General features: G+C 40.8%; 1 protein-coding gene across 1 annotated transcript; it reads left to right on the top strand.

Annotated features, from left to right (window-relative positions):
• Positions 1-5471: 5471 nt before the first annotated feature.
• SLC33A1 (solute carrier family 33 member 1) lies at positions 5472-21425 on the top strand. Its single transcript, XM_034781715.1, has 6 exons — positions 5472-6820; positions 10632-10822; positions 11586-11770; positions 13133-13250; positions 14162-14377; positions 17399-21425. Exons 1-6 carry the CDS (start codon positions 6052-6054, stop codon positions 17564-17566), a joined length of 1647 nt encoding a protein of 548 aa, XP_034637606.1. The 5' UTR covers positions 5472-6051; the 3' UTR covers positions 17567-21425.
• The last annotated feature ends 1039 nt before the right edge of the window (positions 21426-22464 follow it).

Genomic DNA, 22464 nt, shown 5'->3' with positions numbered 1-22464 from the left:
TTCTCCTGGCCCCAACACGGACCTGCCCCAGACTTGCTACAGCTGGGGGAGAGGAGCCCCTCCCTTGGCCCAGCCCAGCCCTGCTGGAGCTGCTGCAGTCAGGGAGAGGCGGCTCTCCCCTGACTCCGAGCTGCTGTGGCGAAAAAGGGCTGGGGGGAATCCTCTCTCCCCACTGCACCCTGGGCAGCCTTCACCCCAAACTCCTCATCCCTGGCCCCACCCCAGAGCCTGCACTGCCCCAAACCCCAACCCTCTGTCCCAGCCCTGAGCCCCTTCCTGCACCCTGAACTTCTCATCCCCAGTTCCACCCCAGAGTCTGCACCTCCAGCCAGAGCCCCCCCACGCCAAACCTCAACCCTCTGCCCCAGCCCTGAGCTCCTTCCCACACTCCAAAGCCTTCAACCCCAACACATGAATTTTGTTATGTGCACCAATATGAAGGTGATGTGTCACACATCATCACCTCCATATTGGTGCACATAACAACATTAATTCCGCACATGGACGTAAAAATTTAGAGGGAACACTGCTCCTGTCTGTCCTGCTTCCATACGCTTGATAACTTCTGCCCCATCCCTGCCAACCTGTCTCTTCCTATCCCCTAGCTCCTTGTCCCAGTTCCATTCTCTTTGTTTACCCAGTCTCAGTTTCTACTCCTGAAGCTTCTCATAATAACTTCTCCATCCCCATGCATCCCGGTTCCCTGTCTCCTTGTCTAGCCAGTTTCAGTCATCCATCAGCCCTGGCTCCTCTTTCCTTTCATTGTCTCCCCCACCAACTGGTTCCTAGTCTCCCCTACCCCATTTTCTTTAGTGGCTCACAGTCTTCCCCGCAGTGGCTTCCAGTTCCAGTGTCCCCATCCTATCCCAAGCTCAGTCTCCTTGCCTAACCAGTACCAGTCTCTTTTCTCAGCCAGACCCAGCTTCCCCTCACCATCCAGCCACCATCTCTTTGCTCAGCCAATCACAGTTTCCCACCGTCACCTGGCTCCTGGTTCCAATCTCCTTGCCCAACCAGTCCCCCATCTTTGTTCCCAGTCTCACCAGGCTCCTTGTCCCAATCTATTCTCCACCCCCATTCACTGAGTCCAGCTGTTGTCCCCTTTGCTTTTAAATCAGTTGGCTTCCTTCTCCACACTGGGCACATAGCAGGGAAGTCATAGCAGCCTGAGTAGATACCATCATGGAAAACTTCAGCCTGAACAGCTAAAGTCTGGCGAAGTGTAAGTTACTGAAAACGGATCTTATAATGGAAAGTTTCAAGGAACCTTAATAATAAGTTTCAGAGTGGTAGCCATGTTAGTCTGTATCAGCAAAAACAACGAGGAGTACTTGTGGCACCTAAGAGACTAACACATTTATTTGGGCATAAGCTTTCGTGGGCTACCTGCCTACTGTAGTTTCCACTCCATGCATCTGATGAAGTGGGTTTTAGCACACGAAAGCTTATGCCCAAATAAATTTGTTAGTCTCTAAGGTGCCACAAGTGCTCCTCGTTTTTTTTTTTAATAATAAGTGATGCTACCAGTCATATAATTTTGGTTTCTATCACAGATTGATTACTTGGGATAGCCAGTTCTTATATCTTGTTTATCTGTATATAGACATTCCTAATACTATTCTATATGCCTTTTGAGGCTTCTAAAGAAACAATTTGAAATGGGTCCCATATGGACCCAGGGAGTAGGCATTTCAGATTATAAAATCCACTTAACAAAGATGGAGAGCCTTCACTCACTGTATCTAGCTGCAAGACAAGATTTCTAGTAAGGACTGTATAATTAGTATGTAAGAGGAATTCTACTTTATAGTTATCACAAAATCTGGGCCACACCCTAGTGTTTATTATGATATTACAGTTTTGCTCAAAATGGGAGGCAATTAATACTAAGCATTTATTTAAGTTACATTTGGAAACATTAACAAATTAATCTACTATGAACCCTGAGGTAGGTAAGTATTATTAACTCTGTGTTACTGATGGTGGCCCAGAGACCCAGATCCTCATTGAAATTAATGGAAGTTAGAAGCCTAAATACCTTTGAGGATCTGGGTCAGAGAGGTTAAGTGACTTGGCCAGAGTAACAAAACAAGTCAATGGTAGAATAAAGATTAGAACTCAGGAGTTTCTAGCTCCCCATCCTGTGCTCAAAGTCCCAGCACACTTCCTCTCAAGATATGACTCCATGGGCTGTGTTCTCAATCAGGGCTGGCTCTAGGCACCAGCAAAACAAGCTGGTGCTTGGGGCGGCACATTTTTAGGGGCGGCATGGCCAGCGCCAGAATGCCGCCCCTAAAAATGTGCCCCGGCTGCCCTAGCTCACCTCCGCTGCTGCTGCCACGGCGTGCGAAACAGCTGATTCGCGCGCCGCTACTCGCCCTCCCTCCCAGGCTTGAGAGCCTGGGAGGGAGGGGGAGCAGCGGCGCGCGAATCAGCTGTTCCGCGCGCCGCGGCGGCTCGGGGTCTCCCCCTCCCTCCCAGGCTCTCAAACCTGGGAGGGAGGGGGAGATCCCAAGCGGCCGTTTCGCGCGCCACTGCTCCCCCTCCCTCCCTCCTAGGCTTGAGAGCCTGGGGGGAGGAGGCAGGGCTGGGGATTTGGGGAAGGGGCAGAGTTGAGGCGGGGCCGGGGTAATTAAAGAACCAGGGTCGGCCAAAATGGTTTTTGCTTTGGGTGGCAAAAATCCTAGAGCCGGCCCTGTTCTCAATGAATGGCAGTAGCAGGTCTTGATAGGTTAGCATAACGTTTTATTAATTAAATTGTTTCCATGTTACACCCTCTCCCAGAGATTCTTCCTTTTTGACTAGTTACTTGACATCACAAATGTAGTCATATTTTTAAATATCAGGAATATTTCAAACATCCTTCTTCAATGACTGATGTACACAGCTCTTCACAGAATGAAGAAAGTAAGTAATTTGATTTGGTTCAGCTATGGCTTTCCCTTGACATCTCTATATGAAATGTCTTTTTAGTTCTCAGGCTTATTTAATTGTCAGTTTAGTGATCTGCCTACAGAATATTATTACTAAACTTTCAATGACTGTTTAATAATACATAATTTTACTATATTATTATAAATTAGGTCTAGCTTATCTTTCCTTGCTTAATTGTAGCAATTTATCATGTGTGGGAGATGTTACATACTTTTGCTCATACTATTGTATATTGATCTAAAATGTTTAAAGATCCTGTCCTGCTAGTCTTTTCTTGATCAGAGATCCTTAAAAATATAGTTTTATAACTGCTTTTCCTGCTCCCCATACATGTCAATGTATTACAGATTTCTAACTTATTTCACAGTACACCTCTAACCTGATATAACGCTGTCCTCGGGTCCAAAAAATCTTATTGTGTTATAGGTGAAATCGCGTTATATCAAACTTGCTTTGATCCGCTGGAGCGCGCAGCTCCGACCCCCTAGAGCGCTGCTTTACCACGTTATATCCGAGTTCGTGTTGTATCAGGTCGCGTTATATCGGGGTAGAGGTGTATGTGCATACTCTGGGAGCAATGTTCAGTATTGTTTATCTACCTTTTAATACTAGATATATTGAGTCATTTCAAATTACAAGGTTCTGATATAGTCAGTTTTACATGTAGCTGCATGGTTGAAGGACTACTAGGTGAAATTGTATCCACTGAGAAATTCCTTGTCTCCTATATTAAAAATGAAACACTGGAATACATTATACGAATTATATGAGTGATATTATTAGAAAGTGTATGTGTATTCACATAATGGCCTTGCCAGCAGAGAGACTGGCAGTCCCCTTGCACTTCTTAAAGTACCCTTCTGACTATTTTAGATCAATATCCAGTTTTTAACCAGTCAAATTGCAATATGTCTGTGTTGGCTCATACAATTGAATTGTTCACTACTTCTTTATTTTTCATTGGTGTGCCCCCAAATAGAAACCTGCTGTGGGGGCTCTAGAAATACTCCTAGCCAGACTTTGCTTGGATGAAGAACCAGGCTCCCCATGTTCGGTGTCAGCATCTGTGGCCACTGGCCCCCCCTTTGCATTTGGATTATCAAGATCAGGAACCAACCAAAGATAATGCTCTTAAGGGCCAAGTAGGATCTTTTCTGAATTCTAAATTGGAGGGCTCCTTAAATACATCCAGACTCTAGAAGGGTTGGACTTCCTTCCCCTAATCCTCATGCTCCCACCCCACCCCCATCCTGATAGTATTATAGAAGGTGATATCACTTATCTGGAAGACCCCTATATCCCTGATTATTTTTAAGGTAGTGCCAGGGAAGACAAACACAAACCCTTGAATAATGACAGGTTTCAGAGTAGCAGCCGTGTTAGTCTGTATCCGCAAAAAGAACAGGAGTACTTGTGGCACCTTAGAGACTAACAAATTTATTAGAGCATAAGCTTTCGTGGGCTACAGCCCACTTCTTCGGCTGCAGACTCCAACGAGAGACTGCTGAGCTGGAATTGATATGCAAACTAGATACAATCAACTCAGGATTGAATAAGGACTGGGAATGGCTGAGCCATTACAAACATTGAATCTATCTCCCCTTGTAAGTATTCTCACACTTCTTATCAAACTGTCTGTACTGGGCTATCTCGATTATCACTTCAAAAGTTTTTTTCTCTTACTTAATTGGCCTCTCAGAGTTGGTAAGACAACTCCCACCTGCTCATGCTGTCTGGATGTGTGTATATATATCTCCTCAATATATGTTCCACTCTATATGCATCCGAAGAAGTGGGCTGTAGCCCACAAAAGCTTATGCTCTAATAAATTTGTTAGTCTCTAAGATGCCACAAGTACTCCTGTTCTTTTTACAATCCCTTGAAAAAGGGACAAGGCCAGCTACTCACCCCCCAATTAATGGGATAAGTAAGGGACAGGTGGGTAGGCAGAGGTACCCACAGCAACGATAGACCATGAGAAAACAGAGGCCTCAAGAGTGGGGACTGCAGGATATTAAAGAAGCTAGGGCAGAGAAAGGCCTTGGACAGGGAGCAGCTGGTAGGGGTATGTGCAGCTGCAGGACATGTTGGGGGGAAGCCTTGAGGAAGGCTGGAGTAAGAGTTAAGAAGGTCTCTAGCTGTGGGAGGGAGAAGGGGGGGATCCCCAGAATGGCGGAGTTGGAAGCTGGGGATGTAGAGCGGGGGGTTGGGGGAGGGGTGGCAGCCCGTGCGAGAGCAGGAAAGTCCCACTGGTAGCTGAGCGGACAAGATGCAGAGCTGCAATGGTTCCTAGAGAGGCCGCCGGGGGCGCTGCCGCAGAGCGGAGAGTAGTTCCAGCAGACGGCCAGAGGCGGCGCTGCTCCGTGGCAGGGTGTGGAACGCTATTAAACAGAGCGGCCTCGTTTGACCCAAACGTCACCCGCCTCCCCACCAATGGGATGGGACCACGCCTGCTAGGCGCGGCAGACGCGAGATTTCCGCTTTTTTCCCCTCGGAGGAAGCTTTGTGCTGGCGAGTATTTCCGGGGGAGCCATTACAGGACGGACCCAACCGGGCAGGGGAGCCGGAAGTACTGCGCTGAAGCCCATTGATAGCACGCGGGAGGGCTTGGTGAGCAGCAAGCGGCCGGTGCCGGACGGGAGCGGGGCGACTCCTCCGCGAAGATCCCGCGTTAGGCGAGAGGAGCCGTAAAGGGGAGCGACCCCCCCGCGCGTAGTCGCTGACCGACCTCTTTCCCCCGCCCCCCGGCGGAGCGGTGGCCCCCTCGCAGCGCATACACTTCCCGGCAAGGGGAAGAGCTGAACTTCCTGTGCTTTCTCGCCACGAAAGAGGTGACCCACGGAGTGAAGACTTGATCCCCCCAAGCCTGGCGAGCAGCGGGCACTGAAACTCCCCTGCTCTGTGGTGGGGAAAGCTGAGCAGCCCCCTGCCTTGAAAGCCTGTGCCGGGGCGCGAGGAGAGTTGCGTATGCCCATCCCGCGCTGGCCTGCGGTGGGCAGAGCTGGGAACTTGCGTCCCAAGTGACTTGCAGTGGGCAGGAGCTGCTCTTTGCCATTGTAAGATTGTTGGGGAACAGTGGATCCCCTGTCCAAAAAAAATCCGGACTTCGTGTGCAACATGAGCCCAACCATCTCTTACAAGGACAGCAGCCGGCAGCGCCGGCCTGGCAGCTACCAGCAGTCCATGGACATGGAGATCAAACCTCCACCACCAGCTCTGTACATGGATAATCACACTGAAAGACTAGGAGAAGATGACACAGAGGCACTGCTCCAGGAGCATAACTCACCATCCTACATGGTGCCCCGGGGATATCGGGCAGAACTGGGTAGTATCCTGCTCCTCCTTTTTCTCTATGTACTACAGGGTATCCCATTGGGGCTGGCAGGCAGCATCCCACTCATCTTACAGAGCAAGAATGTCAGCTATAAGGACCAGGCTTTTTTCAGCTTTGTCTTTTGGCCTTTCAGTCTCAAGCTGCTCTGGGCCCCATTGGTGGATGCAGTCTATTTCAAGAGCTTTGGCCGCCGCAAGTCCTGGCTTGTGCCCACTCAGTACATCCTGGGGTTTTTTATGATGTACCTGTCCACACAGGTAGACTTCCTGTTAGGCGATGTGGAGGGCAAGAGTCCTGATGTGGTGGCCCTCACCGTGACTTTCTTTTTGTTTGAGTTCCTGGCTGCCACACAGGACATTGCTGTGGATGGCTGGGCACTGACTATGTTGTCACGGGAAAATGTGGGCTATGCTTCCACTTGTAACTCTGTTGGCCAAACAGCTGGTTATTTTTTGGGAAATGTCTTGTTCTTGGCCCTTGAATCTGCCTCCTTCTGTAACAAATATTTGCGGTTTCAACCTCAACCCAAAGGAATTGTTACCCTTTCAGGTATCATCTATACTATATTGAAATTCAAATCATGATAGTGGTAATGGATTTTGGAACCTTCGATCTCGGTTTGTTTTAAAGGATTGAATGTTATTCAGGTTGAAAATGACTGGAAATTGTTTGGTCTAGGTGAAATGTGGGGTCTTAATCTAGGTCCCAGTGCATAAATGAGTGCAATTGGCAATCTCTGTAAAGAGGCTAAGAGGGAAGGTCCCTACCCCTTAAATTTAGAGGTCATCTTTCTAGCTCAGGGTTAAGGCATGCAAAATGTTTTGAGTATAGAGGAATTTCAGAGTACGTCTTCACTCCTCGCCGTATCGGCGGGTAGCAATTGATATATCCGGGATCGATATCGCGTCTCGTTAAGACGTGATATTTCGATCCCTGAACGCGCTCACCGTCGACTCCAGAACTCCACCAGAGCAAGCGGCAGTAGCGCAGCCGACGGGGGAGCCGCGGCCGTTGATCCCGCGCCATGTGGATCCCAGGTAATTCGATCCAAGATACTTCGACTTCAACTACGCTATTCACATAGCTGAAGTTGCGTATCTTGGATTGATTTCTCTCTCCCCCCCCCCCCCCCCAGTGTAGACCAGCCCTCAGTTTTCAGAGCTGACAAGTCAGCACTATGAATTTTAAAGGTTTATTCTGTTTAGATCAAAATAATTGGAGGCTATTTTGAGCTGATCCTCTTCTAGACAAACATAATCTTTTTCTTTCTTGCTGTTCTTTCTCAGGATTATAAATCATATTGCAGTTGCATGAACACTGTTATTCCTTTTATGGTAGCCCCAAAAATATAAATGTTCAGGACTAGGTATGCTAAGAATCTTTCAAGCCATATTAGTGGAAACGTAAATAACTACATGTCTTTTAAAAAACAACAACAACAACTCCTTCCTGCAAAACAGAGTATCCCTGAATCATGACATAACAGCCAGTGGTATTGTCAGTCACTACGCTCTGCATTTTTGTTATTGGGTATATGTAGGCTGCATTTATTATGTATGTTGACCAGGAATTTCAGAAGTTGTTAAAGCATAGATGTTTCGTATGTGCTGTGACAAGCTTGACCATTGGCAACTAAATTTTCCAAGGAACTTGGATAACTCAGAGGATCAGAATTGGGAACTGTTCCAGGTCACTAGTCCAGTGTGGCCCTGGTTGGTAGTGAATGAAACTTTTAACATGGGTTGGCTATTTGAGTTGGATAGTCACTTTTCATTTGTTGCTATATCACAAAACCATCACCACATTTGGCACCCCATCTGGCAGCCTCAGCAGAGAGGCTAAAGAACCTGAACTCTCCTCTAGGGATGGGCTTTCCAATTAAGAGTTAACAGAGGTTCGTGCTGTCTGTGTTCTATGGATAAATGGGGGATGTCAGTCTGCAGAGTGTTGAGCTGGTCCCTTACCCAGGCACTAAAATTCTCATGGTTATTTATTTATTTAAAGTTAATGAATGCTAATTTATATAGGAAAAATACTATCCTATAGTGACAGTACTGCTCTGGGTGTTGCATACATGCCAACAGGCTTGTGTGTACACTTACCAAATGGAACTACATTTCCGTGGTTTGGCACTCTGTTGTTTTCCACCCTGCAGCTTCCTTGTTTCCCCAGTTCTGACACTTTTCTGGCTCCTTCCACCATGATTTTGTGATAGGTTGTTCTCCTTCCACGAGTTGCTGAATAAGGTTGTGTGCTCCTGCTTTGTTAAGGAGGTTCAGTTCTGCTCCACATACCCACATTGTTCAGGTCATCTTAGTTTACATGAACCGTATTATTTACAAAAGAGATCTGTGACTATTACGGAAGCATTCATAAAGAAAATAACCAAACCTGTTCAACTTGTCCTTGAATGCTAAATTGGATGATGGTGGGAAAGGCAAGTTACATGGATACACTTAATCATCAGCTAGGGAAATTTACATTTCTTAATGTTCAATCTCTCATCAAAATAAAATTTACACTAAGTTAGGTTTAGAAATAATACTTCTTTCATTAGTGTACTTACTTGGAAGTAATCGATGTCTTAAATGTTTGCACTAGCAAGAAACGGTAGTCATTTATTGGTTGGACATAATTTTAATGACTGTATAATAGGATTCATAAGAATGATTAGATTAATAACTGCTTAATTGCCCCAATATGTTTCACTGAACTTTTATCATCATGGAATACTGTCACTGAGTGTAATTCATTTATATGCTCTCCTAAATACAGGCTTATTAGCCTTTAAGTGATATTTTAAAAAAGATTTTTCACATTTTTCCCCATCTGCATACTGATCAGCAGTGGACATTTTGGATGGAAGGATGTTACTTTTACCAAGTTATATTTAAGCTTTCCAATCTTAATTAACAGTTCATTGATTTTTCGTTTGTTTCTGCATACTTTTCTTAGCTAAACTAATCACTGCAGCTGGTGCAAATTGAGAGTATTGACTTGATTAGAAGCATGTGTATAAAATAGGAATATCTTTGTGATTACAGCTTTGAGCATTATCTCAATCCTAGTAAATTGGTCTGTTATCACTGCAGTAGCGACTCTCTGCCCTGTGGCACCTTTTTGCACTATTACCACAGTGCAGTTTTTGTACATGCTGTCAAGTTGTTGTGCCTGCACAATGAAAACTGATACTTTACATCATATAAAAGATCATTTGAGGTCCCTATGTTTTTTTCTGGAGGAGGAGGAATCTAGGAAGTTGACTAACTAAATCAACAATGCAGGCTTGTCAAACCACATGGCTTTTTCTATTTTATTGAAATATTTGAAGCATTATGGAAGCAGCAAATAGGAGAAAACAGTTTAAAATTACCTTCTTCTCGCTCCTCTGACCGAGAAATACTAAGATGTGGTAAAGATGTGCTCTCTAGGTCCTTCATGCTTTGTACTGGCTAGTTATATGTCAGGGGCCTCTCTGGCCCTTGGAGTTGTCAGGAATCAGGAGGACATAAGGGTGGCTTAAGGCTGCTTTACCCTTTTCCCTGTCTATCCTACACCTCTGAGAGGCACAGTACAGAATATCATCCTAGGTGAATTAATTTACAGTACTTGATTGGTAACTTTCTGAATTATTAAAACAATCTTTTCCTTCCTTCTAAAACAAAATCTATTAATATAATTCCCCCTCCAATGACAGTGCAAGTATTGTAGTATAGTGACTTTTTAATTGACTGTTTTGTACCATCTTTCATCTGTGGATCTTATGCACTTTAAACTTAAATCCTTGTGATACAGGTAAATATAATCCTCATTTTGTTGGTGTAGAACTGAGGCACAGAGAAGTTATACTGTGTATCCTTGAGCTAATGTCAGTGATAGAACCAAGAATGACGTTCAGAATTCTCATTTTCCCATTCTTTTCTCTAACCACTACACAGTGCTTTTTCCTTAAAGTATTTTGAGCTCTTCTAGTATAAAAGGCCGTATATACATTTAAAATTCCTTAAAAGCTTATATTTTAATTTCACTTTTACCCCGGATTCTTCTCCCCAACATGCTCACTGAACTAACAAATATATAAAACATCCCTGTAATGACACCAGTTTGCCATTTTCCCTCCAGGTAAAGTGGAGAACAAACAGTGATTTAGGAACGTTTTATGTCCGTTTTGGGGGTTACATGAGTTTTAATGCTATTGCTACTCATGATTGGTATGATTGTAATTCCCATTTACTATTACTACTGTTTACTAGGTATCTGTGTATATTCTTGAAGAATAAGTCAATTTCCCATATTGAGCTGCTAATTAACAATGTAGACAGTGATATATTTGAATTATGATAAGGTAATTTAATTTCAGATTTCCTATTTTTCTGGGGAGCTGTCTTCTTAATAACTACTACTTTAGTGGCCCTCTTGAAAAAGGAAAACAAGGAAGTAACACCATCAAAAGAAGAAACAAAAGGCATCACTGATACATACAAACTGCTCTTCTCGATAGTAAGAATGCCAGCAGTTCTTACTTTCTGTGTCCTGATTTTAACAGCAAAAGTGAGTAAATATACTTATGAATAATAATTGATAACATGTGGGCCATGTTTCCAAGCTATTCACCTTTCATGTCAGAAAAGGGATTTTTTTTCACAGTTTACATGTTGCAAATTATCTAAAGTGTGCATAATACATGTTTTTTAGTAGAGTTGTACAAAAGACTTGCATCTAAACCTCCTGTTTTTAATGTTTTGATATGAATTGGGTACATTGTTTACAATATGTAAAGACATTTTTTAAAATTAGAGTTGCAACACTATTTTCTTTGGGGTTTGTGTATCTGATTGTATCTCCAGTATATTGGCAAGGCTGTTTCCTCTAATTTTGAATTCTAAAATCTAATCTGCAATTTGGAGAATACTTGGGTATTTGTAGGGTCTCTGGAATTCTGTGGCACTGTAGATTTAATTTCTGTGGCAAACAAAATTGTGCAATGTAGGTTTCTGCAGTTTTATATTGATAGTCTTCATTGTTATCTGCAGCATTCATATGACCAGGAAATTTGTTGCTGCTTTTAACTTTCTCAGTATGGCCTTGATACTACAACGAGCAGTGTGCAAGTGCAGAAGTCCTCCCATGCAGAATTTGCAACAGGACTGGATCTATATTTGGAAGTGAACTATAGGGGAAAAAAGGCAAATTGTAGTTCATTTTAAGTGCCAAACTACTCGGGATTAATATTTGGAGAAATGTAATTTTGATAGTCTAGCAAAGTTTGTCATTGGCTTTCAGGTTTTTATTCTCTTTATAACTTACATTGCAGGTTGGCTTCTCAGCAGCGGATGCAGTAACAGGACTTAAATTGGTGGAAGAAGGAGTACCTAAAGAACACTTAGCTCTACTAGCTGTTCCAATAGTACCTTTACAGATAATATTGCCTCTGATCATCAGCAAATACACAGCAGGTCCACAGCCACTGAACACATTTTACAAAGCTATGCCTTTTAGGTAAAAAAGTAGATGATAGATTTTTACTTTCCATGTTTATACAATGTATATGAATTGTATAGTCTGAATAAATAAAAATAATGTGAAGGTTGTACTTTTCAAACATACAGACATAAAGAAATAGGCAAGTTAAGATTCTCATAGTAAACTTGCCCACATTTCAGGGCCCAATTTTTCCCTCCAATACATCTGTGCAACTTCTGTTGAAGCCAGTTAGTGTTGGGCATGTATATTTGAAATCAGAATTGTGCTTCTTTTGCTTTAAGCAAGATGTACATCTGGCAGTACAGAGTGATATTCTTCCACCCTTACTCAAGTAGTACCTTACTCTCCAATTTTTTTCACTAAAGTCAGTGGCTGTATTTGTATAGCAAGGTAAGGATACTTCTCAGTGTAAGGATGGCAAAATCTGGCCCATAACTAGTAATCCAAAATATTTCATCTGCTAAATCCTACTTGATATATTCATGCTAGTAATCCCATATACCTCATTGGGTTCAGTTGTGAGAATAAGGGAAACGGTTGTCAGCCTGTTTATGCAATATGGGGGCATCAAAGATGAGAAACTTAACATTTGCATTTTATGTCTCTTAAATGTCTAAAATTGTCACACTGTAGTCTAGTTGTTGATACCTTTTTACATTTTAGAAAAAGGGAATTAGATTCTGCTGATTTCACTGTGTACTTCCATGGTTGCAGCACTGTCAAACAAATGGATCTCCACAGTGATGCAACAGCACAAACCTCATCTATGCAACTAAGAGCAATATTGTGTATTCAGTAATTTGATAAATACCAAAATTTCAATTTTCTGCATATTTTTTTCAGGATATATAGGTATAAAAGTCTTACTCACCTTTTTTAAACTGCAGAAAAAAAAATCTCTTGCTCTTGAATAACTCAAAAGTGAGTAAATAGTTTTTGCTCCAAATTTAAAAAAACAGACAGACCCTTAGCTAAATTGTGTGGTTGTTTTCACCCAAAAGAGAACTTTTCTGAAAGTAATGAGCATTTGAAAATGGAGAGGGTTATTTCTGGAGACTTTCCATAACCTTAGCTATACCATTCACTGCCAAGCAAAACTAGCTTAGTATGAAATGTTTACAACTTCAGTTGCTTTTATATTTATATGTAGTCAAATGAATTTAAAAACAGTTTGTGTCTATCTTATAATCATTTTAGGTATATTTTAAATAGATTTTTACTATAATCTTTCAGATACATTGATTCATGTCACTAACTATTTTAAAAAGCATCTTTGCTCACACATGAATGCTGTAGGTTTTCCAAGTTATGCAGTGATTCATGCCCACATATTTAAATTCAGAAGCTAGAATTAAAGGCTCTTCCCTTTTGTTACAGGTTACTGATAGGCTTGGGATTTGCTCTTTTGGTTTGGTGGACTCCTAAAGTACAACATGAAGGAGGATTTCCTATCTATTACTATATTGTGGTGTTGCTGAGTTATGCTTTACATCAGGTAACAAGTTGCTACATTTTGTTGTCATAAAGATAGAATTTTTCTGCAGGGGGCATGAGTGGACTATCTTTATAATTCATTCTCTTGTAAAAAATATAATTATCTGGCTTTGTCCTCATCTTAATTATACTGGCGCTCTTATAATGGGAGATTGAAATAAAGTTATAAAATGGAGTTAACTAATAAATAGGATTATGAGATGGAGTTAACTGAATAACCAAACCCATACAGTAGAACAGATCAATCAGCCTGCTCATAGGATTTCTCTTTGCTCTAGTGTGGTGCATCAGAGTCTTTCTGCCACACTTTTATTTGCTAGCTCAGCTTTTTTCCTCCAGAAATTATTTTTCTGAAAGTGAGCTAAAGAAACCCATTTGAATGGGAGTCGGGGGAACCATTTGCCTTTGAGTCTGACCAACACGATCACGTAGTTCCATAAAAGTACACAGAAATTAATGAGATCCCTGCCCTAAAAAACATATAAAGTTGCATTTTATTGACTGTTAGGAATAGCACAATGGGTTGAATACAAAGCCTGTTGACTTCAGTGTGCTTTGAAACGGGGCCAGTGTTTGTGAATTCTCTTTGAAATAATCTGATTGACAACCTTAAATTTATTAAAGCATATTCAATTTGATCTGTCATACCTGAAATCTATTTCAGATAACTCCAAAATATCTGAGGCTGGGTCTACATATGTCTGAGCCAAAGCAAATAGCAAGATTTCCTCCTGTTGTTGAATGCAGACAAATCCTGACCACAAAGAAACTTTTCTAGTGATTAACTGCACAGATCTCTAGAAGAAGAACTGCAATAATATAAAATAAATGTTACTATATTTCAAGTAATTTGTTTTTAGATTAAAAACAGTTAAGAATAATTGAATCAATTTTATTATTTTCCCCCATCAGATTACGTTGTACAGCATGTATGTTGCTATAATGGCTTTCAATGCCAAAGTTAGTGATCCACTGATTGGAGGAACATATATGACACTTCTAAATACTGTGTCGAATCTGGGAGGAAACTGGCCCGCCACGGTAGCTCTTTGGCTTGTTGATCCACTTACAGTGAAAGAGTGTATAGGCGCACAGGAACAGAGTTGTGGAACTACAGCTGCTGCAGAAGTAAGTTTGGAAAGTGTGATGGTCTCCACTCTGATGTTGTCTAAATATTATAATAATGGTTTCTCTTACTGTGTCTTGCACATTCAAAGGCCTTCAAAATGTCTCAGATAATCATAGAAGATGAGGGTTTGAAGAGACCCCAGGAGGTCATCTAGTCCAACCCCCTGCTCAAGGCAGGACCAACACCGACTAAATCATTCCAGCCAAGGCTTTGTCAAGCCAGGCCTTAAAAACCTCTAAGGATGGAGATTCCACCACGTCCCTAGGTAACCCATTTCAGTGCTTCACCACCCTCCTAGTGAAAAAGTGTTTCCTAATATTCAACCTAGACCTCCCCCACTGCAACTTGAGATCATTGTTCCTTGTTCTGTCATCTGCCAGCACTGAGAACAGCTGACCTCCATTGGAACCCCCCTTTAGGTAGTTGAAGGCTGCTATCAAAAATCTTTTCTGCAGACTAAATAACCTGAGTTCCCTCAGCCTCTCCTTGTAAGCCATGTGCCCCAGCCCCCTGATCATTTTCGTTGCCCTCCACTGGACTCTCTCCAATTTGTCCACATCCTTTCTGTAGTGGGGGGCCCAAAACTGGACACAATACTCCAGATGTGGTCTCACCAGTGCTGAATAGAGGGGAATAATCACTTCCCTCGATCTGCTGGCTCCTACTAATGCAGCCCAATATGCCGTTAGCCTTCTTGGCAACAAGTGCACACTACTGACTCATATCCAGCTTCTCATTCACTGTAATCCCCAGGTCCTTTTCTGCAGAACTGCTGCTTAGCCAGTCAGTCCCCAGCCTGGAGCGATGCATGGGATTCTTCCATCCTAAGAGCAGAATCCTGCACTTATCCTTGTTGAATCTCATCAGATTTCTTCTGGCCCAATCCTCCAATTTGTCTAGGTCACTCTGGACCCTATCCCCACCCAGGTCCAGTTGCTTTTTATATTAAACTTCCACTAATATGAAGTTTGATTTTTTTTTTTTCTACTGTTCAGTTATTAAACACACACATATGGTCCTGTTAGAAAACTACATCTTCAGGATGTTTACTTCTTTCTTTATAGGGGAGGGGGAGGAGACTTCTCAGGGATGCGGTGAAAGACTGGATTAGTAGCAGGAGTACAGAGGATGTGGTTGCACCCCTCAAGCTTGGGTGGACCAGGATTTTTTACCGTTTGGAATGTTGTGATTAGGTGCTTTTTATTTATTTTTGGCAGGATATTTCTCCCCCCATATTTCTTTTCCCCTTTTTTCTCCTCAGTGGGTTTTCTGTTTTATCACCTTCTGATTCTTTCTAATTTGCCTTTTTCTTTACTCCCCCCATTTTTGAACATCCCTTCTTCCTGACCATTTGATGTTTCACTGCTTCTAGGGCAGTGAAATTGGCTCCACTCCCACTCTCTCTAATGCTCTCATGGATGTTCTGTAGAATAGAACGCACTGTGCTACTGCACACAGAGTAGAGCAAAACAGCATAAGCCCAACTAAAAAAATTTGTGGAAATGAGGACTTCAAATCCACGTCTTTGCTGAAGCAAGAAATAACTGGCATCTTGTAACTCACTTGCTTTAGTCAAACCCCTGGGTTTTTTGCTCATGGCTCAAACTTCACCATAGAATGCTCTTATGTATTTAGAATACTGTTTGGGCTGTAGAAGCATACCAATTTCACAAAGCATTCTAGGGATATAAATATTGGATCCAAACAATAGGTATGGAGCGAAGCAGGATTTCTTTGAACCAGAGTAACTCTCCATTCTGAAAAAAATTGATTCCAGCTCTGAGAAATCTGAGATTCCTGGGTATACCTCTCTTCATTCCTGTTACTAATTAGATCTCCCATCCTCTTGCCCTCCTCCCTGAAGTAGGTGAGTGAATCTCTTCCTCCTCCAGTCTGTTTCCACGTCTTCCCCCATTTGTATCGCTTCCTTTTGCTTCCCTGACCACATGTTGTTGGTCTGGACAGCACTTCAGAGAAGGGAGTTTGGTTTCAGTACTTTCTCATTCCTGTTAAATGCATAGTGACTGCACTGAATTTGCACTATAAACACTTTTTTGGGGAGGGAGAGAAGTGGTTTTTTAAAAGGTGTGCTCCATAGGTATAGCCATAGATACCAACAGTAGTTGTAGACAAAATGAATACATAATGTTGTAGATCTGCAGACAATATAATAAGAGGTCTGTAATACAGTATAATGCAAGAGTATGGCATCTAAAAATGAGTCTAGGCTTCTGAAATATGAACACTTTTCATGGGCTTTGGAATACTGATTGCAATTTTTCCATCTGTATGCAATGCACAAGCTGGGCATGGTGGGTTTTTTTGGTTACTGAATTGATCCCTAAGGCCCATATGCTCCCATCATCAAAAGCACACGAGGAGAGAAGGCAATTTAATAAACTCTGCAGGGTTGTTGACCATCCAAGAGGAGGGAGTGAATAATGAAGTGGAATCCAAAGATCTGTGGGTAATGAAGCCCCCAACTGAGAGGATCATAGTTGTTACTCATGGTTAGCTCACTGCCCCATAAAGAGGGATTCTCTGACTAAGGTTTCCCCTCTGTGTTCCTTGTACTCATGTTCACATTGAATGCCAGCCTGTGGCTGCCCTCTGTGACCCTCCTCTGGAGGAGGGAACACCGATAACTGTGGCAGTTGCTGCTGCTGGAAGCAGCACTGACTCTGCATGAATCTTGGTGTAGATACTTTATTGTATTGGGGAAGATATACCTCTCTGTGTGGCTCGTTTTCCTGTCCTGATCCTGTTTTTTCTTCTTGGCCAAGAAACTAATGTGTTTTTTGTTTTTTGTTTTTTTTTTGCAGGGGAGAGGGGGTACGGAAGGGGAAAAGGCAACTATGAAGGGTAGCATAATTGGGCATCTAAAATGTGTGCTTATATAAAATATAGTTAGATAACAGCAAAATCCTTTCTATATTTGAATGTTAAGCACTTGTCTCATTGTAAAGAAATACTGGTCAAATGTTTCAATTGTTTAATAAATATGTTTGTTTCTCTCACAGCTCTGTACAAAACTTGGTGGCTCTTGTGTTACGACCCTGGATGGTTATTATGTAGAATCCATAATATGCGTTGCTCTGGGATTTGTCTGGTGGTTCCTTCTTGGGCCAAAACTTAAAAAGCTGCAAGATGAAGGACAATCTTCATGGAAATGCAAGAGGACCAATTGATGTAATTTAAATACTGGATGGAACTAGCAAGTTGTTAGAGCTTAGTTTTAATGCAGAGACATTTCATACTCATTAAACAGGAGTATACATATTTTTAAAATGCCAAATGGTTGGGAAAACTAAGACCACTAAATGTGGCATTTGTGTATGTAATACCATTTGCTCTATGTGAAAATCTAGTTAAGGTCAGAAAAGTAATTCTCAAAAATGGCAAGTTTGTACTACACATTTATGTCCTCTAGCTTCAGAGTCATGGCTGCCTTTATCTGTTTAGACCAGCAACACTTAAATTGCAGTGCAGTAGCTATAGAGGAGCAAACTGTTCCATATGTATATATCAAAATCAGCATTTTCAGCTAAGTTGTGTTCTCTTTTTAAAAAAAGAAAGTTAAGCAAAAACAATTTTGGCTTGATCAATTAACAAGTTGGCCTTGGGAGTGCTGTAATTTAAAAGAATATTTAATTTGTAAACTAAGCGCATATAAAATAGCAGTGATTGAGGAAGAGTAAATGTAGAACACACATGTCATTTTCTTATCACTTTCCTGACCACAACCACACTTCAATGGTTGAAACAGTGTGTTTAAAAGCCTCTTTTAAATGTATTTTCTGGCTTTTATAAGCTTTAAAGATTTATAAGAAACAATATTTTTTTATAGATTTGAAAGGTTTTTAATTTATTGTCTCTTGTTTCAAGGCACTTTGTTTCAAAAAGTAGATCAGTTTTTTTGCAGTAAAAGTAGTATGAGGTGGGATTTATGTGATGAGTGCTGCACAGTGCCCTTAGTAAGCCTTGAGTGTTGAAGGGTCAGATCGAGTGTTGAAGCTTTTGTGTGTTAAAGGCTAAGCTTCAAAATAATAAAAGCTGGCATAATCCTTACTGGGTTCTGTTTGCATTTGTGAGGGAGAAATGTGACTGGCTGTGTAGTTCTTGTATTATGTGAGAATTGGAACATACAGATTAAAAAATGAGTGAGAAGTCATAAACATTTATGTATAGTCTAAAGAGAAGGGTGAACAAAAGACATTCAGTGCCTTTGAAAGATGTAGTCTGTGGTGATGATAAAATTGCTCATTACAGCACATTAACCGGTTAAGAAATAGGTTGTAACTAACTGTACAAACATCATCTATAACAATTCCTTCAAAAACTCATAAACTGGTACTTTCTAATTGAGATTTGCTTGCTACATTCATTATCAGCAGATGAATTAGTTTCTTGAGTGCCTTAGTTATGCACAGCGTGCTGTATATCCAATGAAAAGGCACTTGTGTATTTTGTCGGAGGTATGTTATACATCATTACTTCAATTGAATAATATTAAAAATACCTTTTTAAAGGTGATAGGTTAATATCTGATTCTCTATAATACTCAATTAAATATCAGATGTTCCACCTGTCTTGTGTGCTTTTAATATTTTTAAAGAAAATAATTTTTTTGCTGACATAAATTAACATTAATTCTTGATTCTAATTGAATTAGGATTAAATATAATGGTAGGGTTTTTATTCAGGTCTGGGGAGTAAGATTATTGGTAACAGTTGGGAGAAAAGGGTGGGTGGGTTGGTTGGTTTGTTTGAGTACCAAAGATTGCTCCCCTACCTCCTTCCACCCCTCTTGCCACCCTCACCCACAATAAAAAAAAATAAGCTTGCATTTGGCTGGATGTCATCAGAGAACACAGAAGTGCAGAATTGAGACATAGCTGGAGTTATGAACTCCAGTTTCCTCTTGCTGCAGTGTGTTGGTCCAGTTTAACAATAGCATATTATGTGTATCTTAATTCTTTTAAAATAACTGATTAAGAAATCAAGCCTACTGACTTGAATATAAAAGCACAGCTCTCGCATGAAATATTTTCATTTTCCAAAATCTTTAAGATAAAGTTTAAATTATTTGGGTTAATTTAAATCCATTGCTGTCTGCTGGATAAGTGCAAACAGAACATACTGCCAGCTTTAGTAGCATAGAAAAGCAGTTGTCAGTTTTCAGCCATGACCAAAAGTCCTCTAATGGCTTGAATATGGCTTTTACTTTTTGCCTGCTTTTGCAAAAACTTATGGACTGCAGAATATATACAATTAAATGCAGACATTTTTCCAGTTGGCCCTCCTTTTGCAATTCTGTATTACTGTTTTTACATGTGCCAAGATGATTCTTATTAATAAAATATTTTGTATTTGAAGTAGCTTAATCATCAGAGCAACTTTGCAATTTCTAAATAAAACCTAAAACCAAAATCAATAGTAAAACAAAGTAATGTATTTGAAATGTACTTTCTTTAGGTAAAAGGCATAGTTTAATAACGACTTTCAATGTCTGGTCTGTCAAATGAAGGAATATCTTGTGCTGTGTTTTAACATAGCTTAAATTGGAAATGCTGCAGTTATAATGTTTGAGTGGCAGATTGCTAAATGATCCTGTTAATGGTACATGCTTTCTCTCTCATAAAGAGGAATACATCTAGATGTGCACAGATTTCAACTGGCATGATGAGAAAACTTACTACTTAATATTTAAATGGGAAATTGGAGAAAGTGAAGGACATTCTAGGTACTATTATGTGGAAACATTGCATAATGTAAATGGGTAAATATATTGCCTCTTAGTCAATAGATGTTTTATGGCACCAAGTAAATAAACTTTTTTCCCCAGTATACCTAGGGAGCATCATGACTAGTGATCTTTGGACATGGGCACATCTAGCTCATTAGTCTGAATCTAGTTCTGGATTGAAGTGATCAAAAGTCATTATCACTTATCGTCTATAATAAGGATATCAGCCAAATAAGTTGGTGTTCTCAGACCCTTTCTTAGTAGGTAGGTGGTCTTGTCATAAATATCAAGCACTCTTGTTTGGCAGTCACAGCAAAGAGCTGAAGGATTGATGGGCCATGTAAACTGAAGTTATCTGCTTTGTTTCTAGATATCTCTCCAGAACAGCGTTGAGGTGCATTGGTTGGGCAGCGTGGGAATGTTCTTGTATCCATTTTGTAAAGAGATTTTTTTATTATTATTCTAATGCTGTCAGTCCAATACCCTTTCACAAGCATTTAAACTTTTTCCTCTTTTTAAATTAACAATTAGTGTCTCAAGTTGCTTAGAAATACTTTATTCTTAACTAGAATTCAAGTAGATTAGGGCTATTACCAACTTTTGTCATCTACCAATAATAGCGAGTTTTCTGCAAAGTTGTAATATTTCATTGTAGTTTTGTGAAATTACATTAAAAGCTACCTGAAAACAAACACCCCAGTGATCTGAAATATGGTATAAATATATAACTGACTGATAAAGGATGGTGTAGAGATCTCGAGTCTTGATAAAAACAAAACAGGGAGATGTTAGACTGGGGTTTCTCAATTTTTATGAGCCAGGCCCCCTCCGCCCCCCAACTTTTTTTAATATTGAAGCCTCGCTTCACAAAATGGGATTTTCTAATATAATCAGGATGGAACTGGAGCTATTAATATATTGATTCTAATAAAGGAGATGCTACTTTACATAAATCAGACAGCAAGATCAACAGACTAATTGTGCATAGGCTAGGAAACCTTGTAAAAGCATTAACCTTAATACAAAGTTTTCAGGGCAGTATTTCTCAATGTCCGCATCGAAGAGTGCTAGTGGGCGCTGCAACCCTGTGTGCCAGGTCACAATGCGACTTATTCAAATTTGGCCCCCAGATGACCCTCTGTCATGATGGAGGGGTGGCCAACCCGAATTTGAGTGGCTGCAATCCTGTGTGTCAGGTCACAGTGTTGCTCACTCATGTCGTCGTAATGCCACTCATTCAAATTTGGCCTGGCCCTCCCTCAGGATTGAGGGGTGGCCAAGCAAAATTTGAGTGAGTGGCACTGTGACGCTGTGAATGAGTAAGAAGACTTGCTGTTGGCCCCACCCCTATATTGAGAACTGCTGTTACACAGCCTATGTAACAGAATGGATCTTATTGCATTAATCCAACAAACTTTTTAGGATTCAATCCTGCAAGGTGCTGAGCACCTTCAACTCCCATTTGAAGACTAGGAGTTGAGGGTTTGCAGCATCTTGCACGAATACTCAGAATCTTGCAGGACCAGTCAGAGTACTTAACATAACCAATTTTGCACATTATCTAAAGCTATGGCAAAGAGATGCTTTGAAGGCTGTCTGTACATGATTGGGTGTGTGGGATTTTATAATTTATTAAATATTGTTCTGATATAAGTCTCTACCTTGTAATTCTATCATGAAAAATCCAGGTTTAGAGGATTTATATTTTGTGAACTCAGCTTGATTTTTTTCTTTTTCCACTACAAGTTAATTGAAATGTTGTAAAATGTTCAAATTTAATACAAATTTCAAAGAACATTTTTTCCAGTGAAAATCCTATAATACATGGTAACTTCTAGTTCATGTTACTAGATCTAAGAGGCTGAAATCCATTGTGTGAATCATTTTAAATTTGAACCTTCTACATAGCATTAAAAGGTTCTTGATACAGGAACATGAACACTTTTTTTTATTGTTGCCTTGGTTTATAAGTTTGACTGAACTCTGTACTGTATCTGAAATGTCAGGACCATATTGGTATTGTCTAATGTACTGATTTTTTTCTGAAGAAGCCTACAACTGGTAATTTGAGATAAAGAACTGTAAGATATAAAAGTGGACCATTAGTGGGTTATGATTACTTCTGTACTGTTTACACAATTCTTAATGAAAGCTGGTAGAATGTACTGCATAAATGAACCTCTTCAAATTTAGCACTGGGGAGACGCAATTTCAGCAGTTGGCTGATATCCAGGAACTCTGGTTAAGAATGAATTTATTATGAAATTCAGTTACTGTTGAATTATTATTGCGAAAACAATAATATATGTGTATGCTGGAATATTTCAAGAAACATGTTTT

The sequence above is a fragment of the Trachemys scripta genome, chromosome 9 (assembly GCF_013100865.1).
Source record: "Trachemys scripta elegans isolate TJP31775 chromosome 9, CAS_Tse_1.0, whole genome shotgun sequence".
In the NCBI taxonomy this organism is placed as follows: Eukaryota; Metazoa; Chordata; order Testudines; family Emydidae; genus Trachemys; species Trachemys scripta.
This window is presented reverse-complemented; position numbering and strand designations above follow the sequence as displayed.